Genomic DNA, 20,114 nt, shown 5'->3' on the forward strand with positions numbered 1-20,114 from the left:
TTATAGGCTCATCGCCCTTGAGATAGAGGTAACTTTGCCAAGGAAAGCAGATGGGAGCCCTTACGAATACCAAGTTATCTTGTCGAAACGTAAGCTCAGGGCTGAGGCGTATACCTACTGAGTTGTCTTCAGGTGGTTTGCGTGCGTCTTGAAGCTCACTGACTGAGATGTATAAAGGCGCAGTTAAAGGTTACCGAAAGCTTGGCGCAACTACAGGGGAAAAAAAAAAGGGGGGGGGGCTCATCAGCCGTGCTCCACTGTTTTGTACCATCTGAGCTATGCACGTTAAATATGAATACAGACCGAACGTACTCTACAGAGCTACATTCGATACAAAGCCCAGGCCACCCTGACAGCGCGAATTCCTGCCGGCTGCGTAGCAGTGAGAGGTTGTTTCGACAAAACCATTCTTGGCGTCAACAAAACGTGATTGGATTATTTGAAGCATGATTCTGCAGTAACGCGTCACAAGTGTAGCGAACTCCCGGGCCCTTTTCACAGCAAGCTCAAGATCGTTGTCACTGCAAGTACGAGGAAGCCATTTGCTGTTAAAAGTAGCTCGCCGAAGTTGCTGTTTAGTGGCTGTTTACTGTTAGAAATTTCAGGAATTCTCAAATAGTTCCTAATCATGTCCACATATAGCGCGCTATTTGTTGTGAAGAAACATAGCTGCGTGCTAAACAATGATATCAGGCATGAATTAATCGTGTTGCCGCGATGCAATTGTTTCGACCGGTTACCGGGATATTTTTCCAGAGTCTCGGTACAAGGACAGCTTATAACAAATTTGCCGATTCAAGATAAAACCCGTTATACGAGGATTTGTGAAAATACTTCTCAAAAGTACAACTCTCATTGTGCGAATACAATGGCATTACTGTACGTACAGTCATCTTCAGAAAAAAACACGCGAGCGCGCGGAAAGCAGCCTCGTCGGCCACATGTTGCGCAGCCCCGCGGCGAGATGCAAAAACGAGAGGAGATGAGGAGACCGTTCCGCGTTCTGCTTGCACTCCCGTCCCGAATGATTCTTTTACCTTGATCCTTTCTTGTGGCACATCCGCAAACAAAACCATTTAATTTTATATATATGGACGCACTGTAGCTATCGTAACTTCAGAAACGGTGAGCATGACAGATAATATTATTGTCCAATCGGATTCTTCTGCTCTGCGCTCGCATGCATTATCAACACAGAATGTAAGGGTGCAGGCAGTAAAGGCACCACCCACACCTTTTTAAATCTCGCCGTCGCACCGCGCAACATGTTGACGACGCGGCTGTCACGCTCGCGTGTTGCCTTTCACAAAGATGACATTGTACGGACGTACGTTGAATTGAAAAACTTAACAGACTCGTAGGAGTCACATTTTCCTTTAAATTTTGACAGACTGGGTCTTACATGAGTAAGGTTTATCGCTCCCTACCGGCACTGCATACTGCGCCGCCACTGCTGCACATAATATACAACCAATGATGACCCACGCCAAGAAAGCCTTCAGTTGAACATTTGCCAATTTTTAAGCTTCGAAGTGGAGAAGGGGATAAAACAAAAGCACAGAAAAACTAAAGCAGCGAGCTCTTAAGCCACGCGCCCAATTCGGTACTGCAGTCAACTTCGCCTAACACGCATCACTGGAATTCCATCCTCATTGGAACATATCCAGGAAATTGGGGTCCATGACGTGTTCCCCGAAGAGCGGCGACTGCAGCGTAGCACTGAATCCCGTGTTTCGCAACATGCAGCCGATCAACCACCAACTGCTGCACTCGAGAACTATTGATTGACCGTTCTCCCATCGGCAAGCATTGATAAGGACAAAACGGTAGCTGACTGGGAGAGGGGATGTCACGGACGGAAACACCGAGCGATACGGAGACGGAAAGACTATCAGCCGCTCTTTGAGTGTTTTGGACATTGAGGCAACTGCTCCGCTGCTAAGGAACGCAGAGGCCGTCTATTTCAGGCCCCACCCCAGCGCAAGTTCAAACAAAGGAACGATAAGGGAGAGCGCGTTCCCCACGGCGGCATGCCAAAGTCGAGTAGCTGCGGTCAGTCGCGTGCTCGACACAGGCGCGCCCGCTGTTTAGCAGCCGAGATTGGTGAGTAACTACGTGCCGACATGTTAATGGCAAGTCAGCAAAGGTCGACATCGAAGCGTTCACCGCTGCCAGTTCACCGCTAACAGGGCGCGCTGGGCTATCTGCTACACCTCACAACATGCGACGGACAACCAATACAGCATGCACGCATGCATGCCTTCGGACCGGTGAAGCTTCGCGATCGTTCTACGTCTCGTGCCATGTTCTGCAATACTACTGGAATAGTTCCGTCAGCTTACGCACACAAATCGCAGAGCATACTTATGCCGCGCAAAGCATGCAAATCTATTCTCGAGAATTCTCAAACTCGGAAAAATTGTACGCGCTTAATTGAATCGCCCATTAGAAAGAGACCAGCCGTTCCGCGTGTCGACTGAAATATGCGCCTTTTAATATATTTTACAAACGAAAGTATTCCGGCCGCACGGAGTCGCTCCGGCGAGTCGGCACTTGGAGCCCTCCTTCGATCGCCGTCGCCTCAGTATATCGACCTGGCTGTGCAAACTAACGGACGGCAATAGCAGCCTGTTGACGCCGCCGGTCATTCGTTCAGACGCGAGTGCAAGCTGCTGGCGGCGAAGGGCGCGCGGAAAAAGGTTCGGCGACACTCTGAAGAGACAAGCCGCAAAGCCGAGAAAGCGCACTGCACCGACCCCACGTTATGTTAATGCCTACTTCTGAAGGTAACATAAGCAGCACAAACCAGAGCTAAGTCAACCTTTGGTATCCGCTGGCGACGCCTACTCTGGTCATTCGGAAGCACGAATTAATGCGCTAACATCTCAATCAGCGACGCGAGCCAACGTGCCGAGCGACGCTGTCCCGGAGCGGAGGTGGCGTGTGCTACACTTTAAAAACAGTTTGCATCCTTTGGGGTGTATATTTGTCCCACAACGATAATCGTCATCTGCGCTGCTTGCGTTTCCTTTCCTGAAAACTCGGCGCTCGCTACTTTCCTGTCGAGAATGCTGCGTCACACTGATAACGCGCATGCCGTTCGTGACTGGGAAGTACTGGGCTCGCAGCGTTAAAGAAAGGAAACGCGGGCAAGACGCGATTATTGCTGTGGGACAAATATACACCCCAAAGGGTGCATCTGTTTTTAGAGTGTACCGAAGTGCGCTCTGTTTACACCCTTAAGGGTCTTTTGTACTGGTAACAGCCCTTACTGGTAACACCCTTACCGTTACACTCTTAAGCAAGATTACACCCTTTTGCCACACAATAATCGTCACGTGTCTTGTCCGCATTTCCTATCTTTAACGCGGCGAGCCCGGTGCTTCCCAGTAACGAACGGCATGCGCGTTATCAGCATGACATCGCATTCCAGACAGCAAAGTAGCGGGCGCGGCTTTTTCACGAGAGGAAACGCAAGCAAGGCAGATGATTATTGTGTGACAGATGTACACTCCAAAGAGTACTTTTGCCTAAGAGTGTAGGGCCTTACAAAAATTTGTAGAAGCCGACAACTGAGCTCTAACTAAACGTGCGATGACAAAAGGCGTAGTTGAGAACAATGTAATCATTCTGACAACCTTGGGCGCGCACGAATATACGACAGGAGAGTTTCACAGGAAAAAAAAAATTAGATCATGGTGTTTTACGTGCCAAAACCACGATCTGATTATGAGGCACGCCATAGTAGAAGACTTAGGAAATTTGGACCACCTGGTGTGGTCGAAATTTCCGGAGTTCCCACCGCGTGCACTTAAATCTAAGTACACGGCTGTTTTCGTATTTCGCCCCCATCAAAACACGGCCGCGTGGCCGGGATTCGATCCCGCGACTTCGTGCTTAGCATGCCTAACACCATAGCCACTAAGCATTGCAACTACGGCCGGTAGTTTCACAGGGAGAGATCAAACTCCTGTCGGATATTACGGTGCGCCCAAGGCTGTCAGAATGATTACACAGTTAAACCAAGTCTTGTCATCGCACGTTCAGTTCGAGCTCCGTTGTCGGCCTCTAAATTTTTTGTAAGGCCCTAACGGTAAGTGTGTTACCAGTACAAAATACCCTTAAGGGTGTAAACATTTTTACAGTGTATAGACTCAACGCACTCAAACAATTACGTACACGCAACAAGTTGCATAGGCGCATAGAGCGATGCAGCATCTCATATTCCAGCTTTGCTAAGCGCCTCCAACAAACACTGCAGCATTTGCTGCGCTGACGCCGCAAGCATCCCCTGGGACGCAAGGAATTGTGCGTAGCCAAACACTCACTTTTACGTCACGCTAGCGTGTCAAGCAGATAAAATGGCGTGCCTCATAATCAGAAAGTGGTTTTGGCACGTAAAACCCCGTAATTGTTTTTTTCAGACAACATAGATGTAATTTATTAACGTTTCCGGAGTGGAAGCGTATGATCTTCGGTACCACGGAATACTTGAATATGTTATTCTACTCAGCTGCTCTAGCTCCCCCGCTTACATATAAAACGCATCATTTTTTCATCATTAAGAAGGAGGAAAGTTCTGGATGAAAGGAAGCGTCTACTCGGCGTGCGCGCACGCAGCTCCGGTGACTCCAGCCAACGCTGAACACAACGCATTCGCGTGGGAGGAGCGTCCTGATGGGGCACAAGGCTTTTCGACTTCCGAAGTGCTGGCGTACGTATACGCTGTGCCGCTGGCCTCACGAGTCAAACGACTCGATCAGACCAACTAGAAGAAAACGGGTTTAACATAGGGACCGATTTTTATTAGTCATATCGTAAGCGTTTGTTCGATCAGACCAAAGAATACGAAAACTAATACTCCGTAGAGCGAGGAACGCTGGGCAAATGAATATTCGGCGCCAACTAGCACACGAAGCTTCGCGTTCTCGGCTTGATGTCAGAAACTAATCGCCACCCGCTTTAATTGCTCGCTTTTATACTAGTCAGAATTCGCGCGCCTGATCGATATCCAGTCACTAGCCCAAATTAACAATACATCGTGTTGAAAAGCTAAATTGCTGGAACCTGCACAAATGCTCGGGTCTGCTTCAAAACCCATTGTAGCAATTGAGAACAAGATATAAAACAATGTGTGTATGTAATAGCGAAGCTTACACAGAAACTTCACCTGAAGCATGGAGGATCGCCGGAGGATCGAGCCTGCGCGGCTTAAGAGGAAGCTTTAGCTCGTGTGCTCCTATCTAAATACATGTAAAATGAGATTCGTTTTTCTCGACAACCAATGCACCGAATTTTACGAGGTTTGTTGCATTTAAAATAAAAACTTAAAATCTAGTGACTGGTGGCTTCTAATTTTTGATTCAGGTCGTTAATTTATTAAAGATTTGGGAAAATCGAAAATTTTCAAAAACGAAACTGTCAAGTTTACAACTCTAAATTCAACAACGAAAAATACAATTCTGTGAATAGTACATCTAAAGCGGACAAAATTGATATGTTACATATGAAAATTAAAAAATTTAGTAATATGGAAATACAGCTTTTGCAGAACCCTTGTAACCAACGTAACAAATCCACGTACGATGTAAAATGACATACCGAATTTGTCCGCTTTGAATTATCTAATGGATGCCGCTTACATAACCGCGATATCTTCTTGATGCAGAGCTATGAATGTGTAAACTTCGTGATTCCTTTTTCAAACGGTCGAATGTTTGAAAATCTCTTAAAGAAAATTCACGACATAAATCGAAGTTCTGCTTCCAACAGTCACTAGAATTTAACTCTCTGAAATGCAACAAATGCAACAAATTTTATTAAAATCGGTCCAGGTGTTATCTTAGATAAACGTTTTTGCGTTTTACGTGTGTTTGAATAGGCCGCGTCGTAGTTGGGCCTGAGCTAAAGCTTCCTCTTAAGCGCATGGCAAAAGGATTTATTCTGCGCAAGTTACTGCAAAAGACATCGTCACCGATAATGAGCTTTTTTTTTTTGCGACGAATACTCGTGCCGGAGTCTGACCACCGACTCCGCGGTCGGCGGGCATGCACACTGACGAGAGCACCAGACACACGCCGAAAATGTCGATTGACAGAAACCACTGGGTTCGTTACGAACGCGAGGAGAGCGAATTGATTCACCCAAGTCCGGACCCCGGTCATCGATTACCCAAAACGCGCTTCTCTCGAAGACAGGGCTAAGCGGCAGCCCGAGTCGAGGCGAGCAGCAGGCAGAGGCGAACACGGTGCCGGGTTCTTCGCTGGTCCAAAATGCACATTGCCAAGCGAACCAGACCGACTCAAGCAGGCGGACTCACCCAGCCGGTCCGGCTTTCGCGAACCTGACAGGCATTACAGACCGACACTCGATCCGCTCTTGCCAGGTTCACGTAAATTGCAGGTCGGCATACTCGCAAGCACAGCGACTCATGCTCGCGCGCCGCACTGCTCCACAGGATGGAACAGAGACAAGAGGTGTGATCGAGCGGACGTGGGACAGGGACGAGAGAGTGTCAATGAGTTCTCAATGGTACGACGAGTGTCAAAGAGGGCTGGTTAACACGAACGAAGATCAGTGACGGCGACTTTGAGCTGACGTCTGCATGAACGTGACCGACTGTCGGCGAGCGCGAATGGGCGTCAGTATAGGTGGAGTGTTGGTATGCATGAGTGGGCGTGACCAGCAACGTAGCGAGTGCATATATGTGAATGAGTGCACATATCCAACGAAAATATTAGAGTATCGGCTTATTTTTCCGACGTATGATGTAAACGACCTAATTCACGCTTAAGAGACGTCCAGAGCGGCTCGTGAGGTATCGCAAGGGCAGAAGACCCGACTAATGTTGCGGGGAGGTCGTTTACATTACTGCGATAAGTTTACAGAAAAAAAACTGTACTATTTCGATGTGATTAACAGTCAGGGACATTCATTATCCTCCATCTTCCTGTGAACCAATCTCTTGCTTCGGGAATGTTTAGAAACGCCATTTTCTGGACACATCGAATGTATAGCTGCGCTGCTACATTGTACCGCCGTGTACGATTGGCTTAGAGGTTCGCATCCTCCGTGGAGCCGTTCAGGCTATACTTTAGTCTGCAATATCACCTCTGGAAGCGATATATAGCGCACGTTTCTGGGAAGGCTCTCTGCTTAAAAGATGGGGATTCGGGATTCGGAGTGGCGGACATACGTTTGCGCGATCACCATTATGGTTATCAAAAATTCACGTTTTAATTTACGACTACGAACCACGCTGCAATTGCAGAACTGAAAGCACTCAAGCATAAACTGCTTTTCGTTTTGAGCAGTTGTTTCTCGAAACGTGTACAGTCAGTTTCTAGCAAGAAGTTATGATTTTGTGCATTGGACTTCAATTCTGGAATTACATGACCCTCAAGGCCATTATTTAAAAGTTAATTAGTGAAATTTCGTTGGCTGTATCGGCGATGGCTACGGAAACTGATGTCTACAGCTGCTACAAATCTTGGTATATATGGTATGGTATGGAGAACTTTATTGGGTCCTGAAGGTCAACCATACGTTGACGCGGGCCGCTCCCACGTTGGGACTGTCAGGCCGAGCCCTTCAGCCACATCGCGGGCCTCCTGGACTGCCCGTAATTGGTCAGAGAGTGATTCACTGTGTAGCATTTCCCGCCACCATTCTTGTTCCTTGTCACGGTCTGTAAAGACCGCGGGGCACTGCCAAAGCATGTGGTCAAGAGTAATGATGCCATTGCACTTATTACAGTTGGTTTGAATTTCCCTCTCCGGATAGATCGATCCTGTTAATAAAATATGGACTTGGGTATGTTCTTGTCTGTAGCAAACGTAATGCGACCGCTTGGGCTCTGCAAAGATTACCATGTGGCAATGGGTATTCCCTTCTGCTTAAATAATAATGCTTCGTGATTTCGTTATATGTTAATAATCGATCCCTGTGTTCCCCGGGTGAAGTGTAAGTTGCTCGGTCTTGAAGAGCACGGCTAGAAAGTCCTCGTGCTGCTTCATTTGCCACCTCATTGAGGTTTCTCCGAGCTCCGTCCACCACCCCCCAGATGTGCAGGAAACCAGCGGATTTCGATCCTCTCACTCTTGACCTTCTCTAATAATTTTGTTGCTATCCGTGTCACATATCCGTTGGTAAAGTTGCGTATGGCTGTTCTAGAGTCGCTGTAAATATGTGTCCACCGATTAGCCCGGATGGCTAAGGCGATTGCTACTTGTTCTGCTACTGTGGGGTCCTTGGTATAGACGGTGATGGCATCCTGTATGTTACCTTGAGTGTCTACGACAACGGAGGTATACGCATCCTTATTTTTAACCCAGGCAGCGTCAACGAACACCGCCTGCTGCTTATGTTGATATATGTCTTGAAGGAGTGCCTTCGCCCTTGCCTTCCGTCTCTCGAGGTTATGTGTCGGGTGCATGTATAAAGATCATTTCGTCTCGAATCCCCTATTTTTCATATTCTGTGACAGTCGCCGCAGAAACGCCGTATATCCAACTAGTTTTCGTTTACTCAACTTGAATTCCTTAATATTGGATATTAAGCTTGCATATTGGTGCACTAGTCAATAATAGTTCGACTCAACCCCGGTGGCCGGGCTCCAGTATGTCTCCGAAGTATAAATTAGAAGCCCAATATTTGGAAGCAATCGAGGGTGCGGATTCGTTTGGGCGAACGCGGAGGCCGGCCCACTGCACTAGTGGGTAAAGCTAATATTATCCACCTCGTGGTTCACTTGAGCCGGCAGTGGATGTCAACCGTGGGACCTGCAAACGTCGATTCCGCGAGACCGGCAACTCCCAGACCCCGTGCGAGGCCGACCCTATAGCTGCACCGCCTTTTACAGATTTATTGCGGATTATCGTCCCCGTGAGAAATGTGCTCAAAACCTCATCTACCATTTCCCTTTCCCAGCGGACCCGTTGCCCACTGGCTATGGCATTGCGCTGCTGAGCGCAATGAGTCGCGTGGTGTCGATCCCGGCCACCGACTTCCGATGGGGGCGGAGCAAAAAAAAAACGCTAATGCACCGTGGTTTGGGTGCACGTTAAAGAACCCCAGGCGGTCACAATTACCAGGAGTTCACTACAGCGTGCCTCACAATCAGATCGTGTTCCTGGCACGTAAAATCTGATTTTTTTTCTTTCCCCTTTCACAACGCAAACCAAACAGAAGGCACACACACACACAAAATCGACAATACGAGCGTTTTACATGTGCCTATTCTGCTGTTTACCGCTGTTGTAGAGAAATCGGTAAGAGCTGGCTCATTTTAACGTGTACTTCTAAATCATCTACGACTTCAGCGGCGTATAGCCCTCCCACGCTCGAATAGCGACGAATTTGTTCACTTTTAGTTAGGGCTCATTTAAGAGTGGTTTTCAGCTAAAATATTCGGAAGTCGTGGTACTAATAACGAGAACGCCGCTCGATAGCGTCCGGCGGGAACGGTAGATCGCACGCCCGTCTCCCCATTAAAATGGCGAACTGGGCGAGTTTGCGCGAGTTCTTTGTTAGGAAAAGCGCGAACTGACAAACGCCACTGAAGGACACAGGACGAGCGCCCACCATCAACTCGGTAACTGCGAATTGGCGACAGCACGGAACCATAGACGGAACTGCGAGAGAAGACATGCGACAAAAGCTGCGAAAGCAGCATGCTCCGAACTACAGCCCACGCCGCCATGACGCAGGCGGCCCTTATCGCAAAGGTTCGTCTGTCACGCGCGCTCGATAACAAGTTCCCAGGGGAGGAATCGAGAAAAGCTTGATCCACAAGCGGGCGACCAGGAGCGAACGACGCTGCGGCGATAACGGCCGCACACCGAAGCGCGTGCCACGGGTGAAATTTCTGTAGCAAATGAAAAAAAAAAACTGAAAATGCAGACATCAACGCAGGCCGACTCATTTCGACTTTCCGATTGAGTTTGCAATCACCCAGACTGCTAGCCTAGCTTGACTCGAACGCGTAGAAAATGCGACGCAGGGGAGAGATTTCCAACAAAATGTGTGCGGGAAGGGGGCGGGAGAGAAGCGAATAACCTTACTGCATTCGACATGGGTACCCGCCTGCCGGGGCCTATTAGAGGCGAGATGGCCGACTGTACACCGTCGGCCCTTTTTGCGACGCGGATTCGATGCATTCAACCGCCGACTGAACTAGCGCATGTCTCAGCACGCTTGATAGGGAGGGCCTAGACAGCCGTGCATGGCAAGCGTTGCCAAACAGTTGGACGAGAATACAAATCGATAACTGTCAGCTGCGCTCCGATTTGCGAACATGTCGACCCGACGAGAGGTCCGAAGACTGCAGTGTCACTTCACAGCAGCTGACTAGGGCGATCGAGCGTTTTCACAATAAAATGCATTAACTGGCTGGAGCCTTGTGCAGCCGACCTTGAATGAAAGGCCGCTTCACAATAGCGTTCGCTTTTCATGTATGCTTCTTAACACTAAAGTTCTTCGCAAGTCATACGCACACCAGCTGGCAAGAGTGGAGGTGGTTGCATGCCTTTGGAAGGTGCTCGCTTAAGCCTACGGATATATAAGCAAGAAGCGAGTTTCCTGCGCAGCTTCCGTGCTACTTTTATGTGGATACCAATTTCCGCTGTTTGCTCGTACACATGAAATTTACATTTTTCGGCACATTTTATCTGAAAGCTCAGTCTGCTTTAGGGTAGGGGAATGACACGTAAAGCTAGCCAGAGCAGTCGCGTGTTGAACCGAACCATGAAGAACCCAACGCCACCAGCTAGCTTCTGTCGTCTGCTAGCAGCCAGATGCATTTTAATCCCTCTTTCAGCGCGGCGAACGACTTGGGCATGTTAATCACGCAGAGCAATAACCTTCACTGCCGCCCTTTCGAAGCGCATTTTTGCTGAGCTACAACAACGGCGATCACCTGAGCCCGCAAGCGGCATTTGAAAAAGATGCTGCCAGCAGTGTGAAGCACAGGCGGTAAGCAATGCTTTAAGCAAGGCTACGCAGCTGCGCTGCGATGTAGCCACTCGCCTAACACCATCCGCCGTGCGCGCTAAACGCCTATCCAACCCAACCCAGACACGCCCTACCGCGACTTTGAGTCCGGTGTCACTAGTTCGACAAGCTAACTGTAATTGGTAGACTAAATGCGAGCCGAGAATTTTCAGTCTGTTAGCATATACCTAGCAGCGAAACTACGACCATGTACGTATTGTGCTGGGCGTTCTCGCCGGCTGTATACCATGGTTATGCCTAAACGCATGTAGTGGTGTCCGAAGTGCTCTGCTCCTGCGTCTACAGGGCGGATGCCGGCCATCTACTCTGGACGTACCCTGGGACAAAGACAAACCGCAAAGTGTTTTTAAAGGTGTGAAATGAACAGATCAAGTTGAAGACTATGAAAGGTGGATTATAGACAACACATTTTTATAAGTCACTGTTGCAGTATCTCGATGAAACGGGCGTGAATAATTATATTTAGCTCCAGTGTGACGTTATGCCGCGTGACAACCCAAACGAAAAAAAAACATAATAAGTGAAACAATTGGTATAGTCCACGTAGCAGCCATTTATCCGCCCACCCAGTTTCTCGGGAAAGAATGGTTGAGCAAGGCGGCGGGGGAAGTGAGGGCGTAGGAGAAGGGGCGATGCACTTTACTGATTAGATAAGCAAGAGACTACGCCGAACATTTAGGGACACGGCTTCAACCCGGTTATCGTTCACTTAACACTCAACTATAGGCCCATACTACACCCCGCTGTTTTAGGACCCAAGGTCATGACATCCCTATTAAGTACTAAATCACAGATTAAACAAATGCAGCGAGACTGTACTCGTTTGAGGGTTTACGCAATACCCCACTGCATTGTCCGCAACGGATTCATTTGGACAAGTGGCAAGGCGCGCTATTGCGTAATGCGTCAAAGAATGAAGCAGCTATTGTATTTCTACGAGATGGCAAGATTAGTTTTTCTGCATGACCGAACACCAAACATGCTGGCAGATGGCAATAAACTGGACACGGAGCGCACACACTTACATTCAGCGTTACGCGGTCACGCATCCTGTGAGCCGTTGAGCGTCGCGCATCATAGTGACTCAGCGACACCGCCTTGAGCGTGCGCTGGCGGCTCTGAGTCATGCCTACGGAAACAAACTGACCTCGTTGATTTCGCAAAAAAAAAAGAAAAAAAAAAGACAGTTGTCTGTTGCAGCCAGCATGCATATTGTATAGAGTTTGCCAAAGCCTCCTCTGTCACTCCCTCCGTTCGTCCGTCCTCTCAAATTCAGTGGCTAGCCATTTCCTGCGATAAAGCGTGCAGGCGCTGAAAATTTCGAGCTGCGTAACTTGTCTGACGTTAACTGACCGTGCAAACACGCATGTTATATACATGCGTAAAGATTTGACGCCATGTTCAAACCTAACCGAGAATATGACAGCTGCTTTATCCCCGCACACTAACGCGCAGCACCGTCTCAACCGACCAGTATGGGACGCGAATCGCCGGGCTATCTGTGCTAAACTAAATTATATAGGAGTGGGCGCAAGTTAAGGCAACGTCAAACGTCAGGTCATTCGCGAACTCGCTGTCGAACTATTCCGCCCTAAATATCCTTAACTGGAGAAGTGAATGAATGAATGAATAAATCATGTATTTGTCTAGGATGGCTCACTCGTGTAGTCTGGAAAGGGTGGCAGAAACATTTAAAGAAATGAAGGGGGGGGGGGGGGCTGGCTGCAAAACAACCTGTCATCCTAAGTGATCCGACACCGCATCACCGGTTCGCTTCCATTTCCCCTCTCAAATTATTAACCGGTTGAAAACGTTATACATCATTCTGTTAAGTCACTATACACCCATTAGTAATTCGCAGCAGCTGTATTAGTTCTCTAAGATGTACACAGGTGTCTCAGACAATAAGTCTGATGCAACAAACGCAACTAGAGCAGACTATTCCTTACTTTTTTTTAACGCCGCAGAAATGCGTAAGAAATATTGCTCCGAATCGTACAGCTGTTGCATTAAAAACAAAAGTACCAAGAACAGCCGCCGCCTTCCACTCGGAATCGCAGAGCAGTTCCCAGCGCACTATACTTACTCATCCGCAGAGTGCGCACGGTCGTATTTTCCGCTCCCTTGGAATTTTAAATTATTTAAAGAAAGGGGCGAAAACAAGAATTCAATACGCACAATTAGCTGAAAAAATGCGCACTATTCACCTGAACGTTCTTACCAGAATTGTTGCACGCACAGCAGCCAAACCAACGTAAAAAAAAAAAAAAGAGAAAAAAAAAAAAAACGCTCGCCCGTCGCGCCTATCGGCCCAAAAACTGATGTAGGTAGGCGGGAGCGCGATCCCACTTAACGGGGGTGTTGGCTCCAACCGGAGGAACTGTCACAACCAAAAAGCGGGCTCGTGAAGGGCCCGGTTCGGCTGTAGCAGCACCTCGTCTGGTAGCCTGTCCGCAGCGGCCAATCTTAGACACCGCCCATTCCGAAATTCGGCAGTTCGAATCCGCGTGAACGCACTGAAAAAAGAGCGCCCGGGGAGCTCGTTGCGGTGCAAGCATGCTTACCAGGCCTTGACTCGAATGAGAAGCTCTCCTTCGGCCGCGGTGGGTTCGGACTTCTTGAGGACTTTGACAGTCTTGAGACCCCCAAAGCCGGTGAGGACGATGGCCCGCATTTCTTTGGCCGGTGGAGCGGCCGCCGCCGCTTCCTCCGCCGGGGCGGCCGCTGCTGCCGCCGGCTTCTGTTCCTCCGTCTTCGTTGCTGCTTCGGTCTCGGACATGACGAGTTGCTCTTTTCAGCTAAATGCCTATGCGAAAAACTCGAGCGGTGCTCAGCCTGCGACAGCGGATCACCGAGAAGCAGACGTACTGAGCCTAGCGAACTGTGACTCAACTGGTGGCAGTTGGCGGCAGCGTTTGACAGCTAGAAGAAAAGCAACGCGCGCGCGCATCGCGGGCTGCGCAGGCGGCGTGAGAAGGCGGCGCGGACGCGCACTCTCGCGACGAAAGTAGTCCGGGGCGGTGGCGGCGGCGGCGAGCATTGTGGCTAAGCCCGCTCATCCGGGGGCAAGCAGCCGACAGCACCAACCGCTCCGATGGCTGCGCACGTTCTGTGTCGCGGGCGGCGGCTCTCTGCCTTACCGAATAAAACATTTTTTGCCACTATTCTCCGGGATTATTGTCGCTTCATCGCAAAGAAACCCGCTCCTTTGACACCGCTCTCCATTGTGCCCATGAGCGATGAGGTGTGCGTGTCTCTGCTTGCAAGCGAGTATTGCAAGGCTTCTAGGCGGCGTGGGAGAATTTCAGGTGACACGTAAAGAGCCATCAATCTGATCTGCATGTCTTCGCAGATTGTGAAACATGCTAGCGTTGGTAAGAGTGGCATTGGAGATGTTATCCTATCCGAAGTTCTTTTTGCACCACCACATGATATTTAGGTGTCGCTTTAACACGTGTTTTTTTTTTCTGAACTTATCTTAGTGCGATTCTGTACAAATGTCAATCACCACTTTAAACAAACGCATTACGAGTAGGAAGGAGGGGAACAGAGTGAGACTCAGCCCTGCAAATAAAGTACGAGCCCCGCCCTTTTCTCTGCAACTTATCGCGCTGAGAGGGATAGTAAAGACAGCATTTAAAATAACGGAGTGACTTGTGAAGCCTTTAGCCATATAAAATTACCACATAAGAAGAATAATGACTACCTATTGTTCACGATGCTGCTGCTACCAAATAACGAAATTAAGAGTAAATTTATGTATACAGTTGTTGCAAAATGATGGATGTGCTCCTCGCACAGGTGTGTGTGCGTTCTTTTTGTTCGTGTGTGGATAGCATTCTTATTCAAATAGTAATACCATTTCTGGGCATACGTGCACTGAATGGCTGGACGTGAAAAAAGAAAGGAGAGAGAATTTTTCTGCTTTTCAACGACTCATTTGCATTTTATATGTGAACTATCACTTAATCGCTGCACTTCGTAAAGCGCAGACCGCTGTCGTGTAATGCGAAGTACTAGTTCATACATCTGGAACTGTCATTTTAGATGTCATTTTTTTTTATTATAACCAAGAACAGTTGTGGCAGGCTAAATGTTCCTATAGCTTGCCGTTCGGAAGACATGAAATAAGGTTACACATATAGGACAATGTACCCATGCATGCGCATAGCCTATTTGCACCAGCTGCTGTGAATCCCTGTAGAGACCTGTCGTGCTGATTGGATGGAGTATTTAGCGTTCCCGAAGTCCCTCTAGACAAACAATAAGTTGCGGCGGTTTTGAGCCTCTGGTATCAGACTTCCCCGACGCGGCTGCTTCGACTGAGCGTGCCTCAGCGCAAATATTCTTCACAGGGCGCTGCCTGAGCAGACGCATGCGGCATCGAAAATGGAGCCCGTGCCCTCGGTTCTGGCTGTGTGCGCCGTTCTGTGTCTTTGGTGCGTGCGGAACGGCGTCGTCTTCCCGACAGGTGTATTACTTGTGTTCACCGCATCCCATGCACACCGCACGTGAAGTCCTCGTTGGCAAAACAATGATGCTGGGATCACTTTCTATCGGTCGGTTCCCACACAGCTCTCTTTGCAATGGTGCCACGCGAGTTAAACATGGGCATGCTACTTTGCGGCTGTAACGGATGACTGACGCGTAGTTTGAGTAAAATGGAATTGTGAAAACATGGAACTTCGAAAGGAATGTTATCTTTATTTTTTTTTTTTTGGGGGGGGGGGGGTGGCGGGTGCAGTTACAGAAGGTAACTTGTAGCGCAGATGTTGAGGGCGTGCGCTTTCGTTTCGACAATACACACGGAGTGTTACTCCAGGAGGGGGGGGGGGGGGGAGGAGGAGGCTAAGGGTGACCGTAATGTGTTATGAAAAGCGCATTACGCTCGGCGAAGTGTGAAGGTCACACCAGGCAGTTTGTAAAGGCGGAGTAAAGTAAAGGATCTACAATGTGCTCTTGTTGTCTTGCGGTCAGTGCTGCGCGGGACAGACCGGGTGATGTCTTATTACAGGGCTGAGTGAGTAAGCGCACAACATACGTATCAAGAGCGGCAGCACAGTGACCATCCACAGCAAGACCTGTGCAGGGGTGCAAACTGCATTTCAAAATAAATGCACAATGCTAAAGCCATTTATAGGACCTATATGAGTGTTCGGTGTTCGAAGCCCGCGGAATTCTTCTAATACGCAACAGTTGTGCCAACACGCCGTCTACTAGCCTAAACTGCAACTAAATTGCGTATCTTAGATATGCTTAGAATGCCTTAGCGATTAGACGGTGTCCGTGGCGCGTTTGACATGCGCATTCTTGATGCGAAAGCATCGAATTGCCAATTGAGCGAGAAAGAAGACGTCTGTAGCAGCGAAACGGCGCCTAAACTTTATTGGCTGCGAAGCCACCGCCGCTGCGCGCCTCGAGGGAGCAAAGCAGGGCAAATGGCACAACTGCTGCCACGCTGGCGCACCAGCGTGAGGGGAGACGGCATCGCCGTGGCGCCACGTCAACCTCGCTCTTGGAATCCTGTGTTATCCGCGCGTTCCTTGTCGCGCAAGCTCTCGCCTGCTTTCGAACTTCGCCTCGGTAACCGCTATAAAGGAATTAATATTAGAACGAAGTAATTTTCTAAAGGAAAAAAAGTTGGCAGGGTTGAGTTTCGAACCCAGGATCACACGCTCATAAACCCGACCCACTGGGTGAAACGAGTGCCTTCTAGATAGCAGGCCTGTGCACTCTGCTTTATGACGTCATGCTACTTGGGCCGAAATTTCCATTGCCCAGCCCGTCAAAACGGTGACGTCAAGATCACCGCGGCTTACTCGGGAGCATAGAGTTTCATACAACAATTACTATAGGGAAATCTGGTGCTAGTGTCTACGAGAGCTGCAAAGGGGGCGGTTGAGCCAGCCAGGGAATGATGGGAAGTATATGGATTTGCCTAAACTTCGTCCTTCTGGCTTCAAACGGCTTCGTGACTTTGTAAACTCGCCATTTTCAACAAAGTACTGCGCAATACATAATTAAATAAACACCATTAAACTTGCCATACGCCAGGATTCGGACACAAGACCTCTCTAGCCCAGAAGCCCGATATTGAAACCATTACGACACAAACGGACGCATCGACTAGCGATACGAAACGCCCTTATGAATTTATCGTGGGCAAGCCAGTGCCTTGGAACGCTTGGCGAGTTTCGATTTGGCCACCTCAACAAGCTGAACCGTTGCAATTAGTAGCGATTGTGCGTGTTCGCAGCGTCTTCTGCACTTCGAAGAGTATAGGTTTCTCTGAAATTTACGACAATGAATGCATATAAAGCGTAATAAACAAATCCATAAAAGCTTCTGAATCCACAAGCACGAAGAGCACACAAATTCATGTACTTCCCATCATTCCCATGGTGTGTCGACGACTTCAGCGCCAGAGTTCCCTCGAGTATATTGTAGGAAACTCTATGTCGGAAGCGTCTCCATTAGATTCTATGGCAGTCGGACAAGGTAGCATGACGTCATGGGTCGAAGCGCACCGGCCGGCCTTGTGCTCAGGCATTGGAAAAGCGTCTCGACGCATTCGCTTGCTTGCGAGTTCATAACTCGAAGGGGAGAGAGAGAGAGAGAGAGAGAGAGAGAGAGAGAGAGAGAGAGAGAGAGAGAGAGAGAGAGAGAGAGAGAGAGAGAGAGAGAGGGGGGCTCTTTATTAGAAAAACAGAGAATTTTGTCGGCGCGTATATAACCGCTGGCATGCTACTCTGTATAGGGATGGGGAATGGGATTAAAAGATTCCAGAAAAGAGTGGGAGAAAAAAAAGTATAACTCGAAGGACCGCTCGTGCTTTGGCATTCGCAACTCAAAGAAGTGCGTATAGGTGCCCTCAGGTTTTTTGTTTTGTTGACTTCCCTTCTTTAGTGTTTTCTAATTTGACGTCGTGCGGCAAACCACGTGTTGTCACGGGGCTTATCAGCGACGCAATAAACAGATGCAATTGTTTGCAGCGCTCGTGTGGCGTCTGCCAGACCCCGTTTCTCGCGCTGTTTCCAGGCTGAGAAAGGCACAACAACGCTTGCGCACGAACGCCATGTTTGCGTCAACACGTTCCTCACATTTTTAGTCTAGACGCAATGTAAGCGAGCTTCGATCGCGAGAAACGTTAGAGGTGGCGCAGACCGGAAATAGGGTTCCTGTATGGATTGGTCCTAAGCCCGTGCACATGCGCGCCTCGGAAGCCTCGGCCTTTAGCATGCGCAGTATAGAGCTTCGAGCACTTACCCGGTGCTGTGCCGAAATATATCTGTCTGCTACATCACTCTGTCCTCCATACTAGTGACTTTTTTTTTCTTGTCATTTCCTTCTGTCGGCTATTTCCCATTTTTACATGTGAGGTCGTCGTTTTTAATGACTTCAGACTTCTCGCTTTCACTTCGCCCCAGAGTCACCAACTCCTCCCTCGTGTTCTCGGTGTATAAATCCTACTTGATATTGATTGCCCACCATGCACTTCTTTAGGTCGACCTCAACTTGACTTTGATTGCAACTCGCTGATTACAATCTTTCCGGACCTCAAGGTCTCGTAAGTCGCTCCTGATCGCACTACGTGGTGGACTTTTCAACAGGCACAGAAAGCCTTTCTTATAGGAGGGAAAGTCTCGTTATACTGTTTGTCCGCCAAGAGCAAAATAAGTCGAGAGAACGGGAGCACGGGACCCACGCGTCAGCGCAAAACCGAGATATCAAGCCAGCTGCGTTAGCTTTGAGTCAGCCGCAATGACCAGCATCGGCTTACAAATACAACAAAATAAATAAAGAGCGCGGTTTCAAAGCATTGTTTTCTTTATGCCACACGCTAAATGCGCGTACTCTACGGCACGCAAGACGCCATTGCTGCAAAACTCCCTGTTGTGTAGGGTATACACTATACCTGCATCCCAACAGAAATATGTCATACTTGTTGCAGGTTTGTGCGAAGACGGGCAGCTGCGCGCTGACCCCGAGCGTCCGGATTCGAGCTGCCCGAAGACGTTGCTCAGCTCAGCGAGCGTGATGCGAACGAAGGGCGCGTCCGCGCGAGAGGCGCCGACACCGTGACCGCATCGACAGGCGCTCGTCTTTCGCGAGCAGCCCGCACCTGCGCATGAATGACGTCGCGTAGGCGAGTGCAGGCCTTCTGGAGCACCGACTATAGGGAAGGCAATCGGCCGGCGTTTGTAGAGGAAGTGCCGAAACACATAGCCGAAAGGACGTGCCTATCGCGCCAAGGGCGGCCGCGTGTACTATACGAGAAGCTTTCCTCCTTTTGTTTTTTTTTTCTTTCTTTCGATTATCCTCCCCCGCGTGCGCTCCGATGGCCCATCAGGGCGCCGTAAATCAGCGAGTGACTCCTGCCGCTCAACAATGTCAACGTCCGCGCTGCTCGCGCTGGGCCAATGCTGGAAGTGAAGGCGCCTTATCCGCGGAGGAAGTTTGCACAGTGCCCGGCCATTCCATTTCTGTTACAGCGCGCCTGTATCGCACCGCTGATTCCGGCGCCACCGGGAGGTCTAGCACGCCAGATAGAGCGTGACCGCCCGGCGCGCATATGCCCTGACCACTCGAACTCCGTTACACGGGCAGCGCGCCTACAGGCCTCCCCCATCGCCGAACTACACAATACTGATCTCTGCTCCACGCGAGTAGCGTGCTATTGTCACACCTCGGAAACCGTTCAAAACTCTAGCATTTCTTTTTTTTTTTTTCGTCCTGGCAGAGAAAGATCTACGATGGTGATTACCTTGTGAGGTTTAATGTCCCAAAACGGCAAAGCCCGACTACGAGAGACGCCGTAGCTGCAAGGCTCAGCTTTCATTTTCGCAACATGGGGCTCTTCAAAAGTGCACCGAAAGCGCGAGCGCTTGTGCATGATTCCGCCTCTATACACCGGATTCCGCAGCCACGAATCGAACTCGCTACCTCGTGTTTAGCAGCACATCCACTGAGCCACCACGGTGCGCCGAAAAGTTCTCAGTTCTTCACCTGCTCATAACGAGGCAAACGAGGAAATAAAAATGTAAGGTTTCGAAGTCGTCGACACCAACTGCGACGTATAACTACGATGTTCAAAATGATTTTTT

The 20,114-nt window shown here is 49.2% G+C and overlaps 1 protein-coding gene across 2 annotated transcripts in view; it reads right to left on the reverse strand.

The window, feature by feature from the left end:
* Window positions 1-13,950, reverse strand: part of LOC142565788 (synaptic vesicle membrane protein VAT-1 homolog-like) — a 66,039-nt gene extending 52,089 nt beyond the window's left edge. For both annotated transcript variants that reach the window (XM_075676331.1, XM_075676324.1), the window contains exon 1: window positions 13,575-13,950. In XM_075676331.1, the coding sequence (XP_075532446.1) occupies window positions 13,575-13,789 (215 nt within the window). In that variant the 5' untranslated portion in view covers window positions 13,790-13,950. The remainder of the gene's footprint in view (window positions 1-13,574) is intronic.
* Between the last annotated feature and the right edge of the window lie 6,164 nt (window positions 13,951-20,114).

The sequence above is a fragment of the Dermacentor variabilis genome, chromosome 1, assembly GCF_050947875.1.
Source record: "Dermacentor variabilis isolate Ectoservices chromosome 1, ASM5094787v1, whole genome shotgun sequence".
Classification (NCBI taxonomy): domain Eukaryota; kingdom Metazoa; phylum Arthropoda; class Arachnida; order Ixodida; family Ixodidae; genus Dermacentor; species Dermacentor variabilis.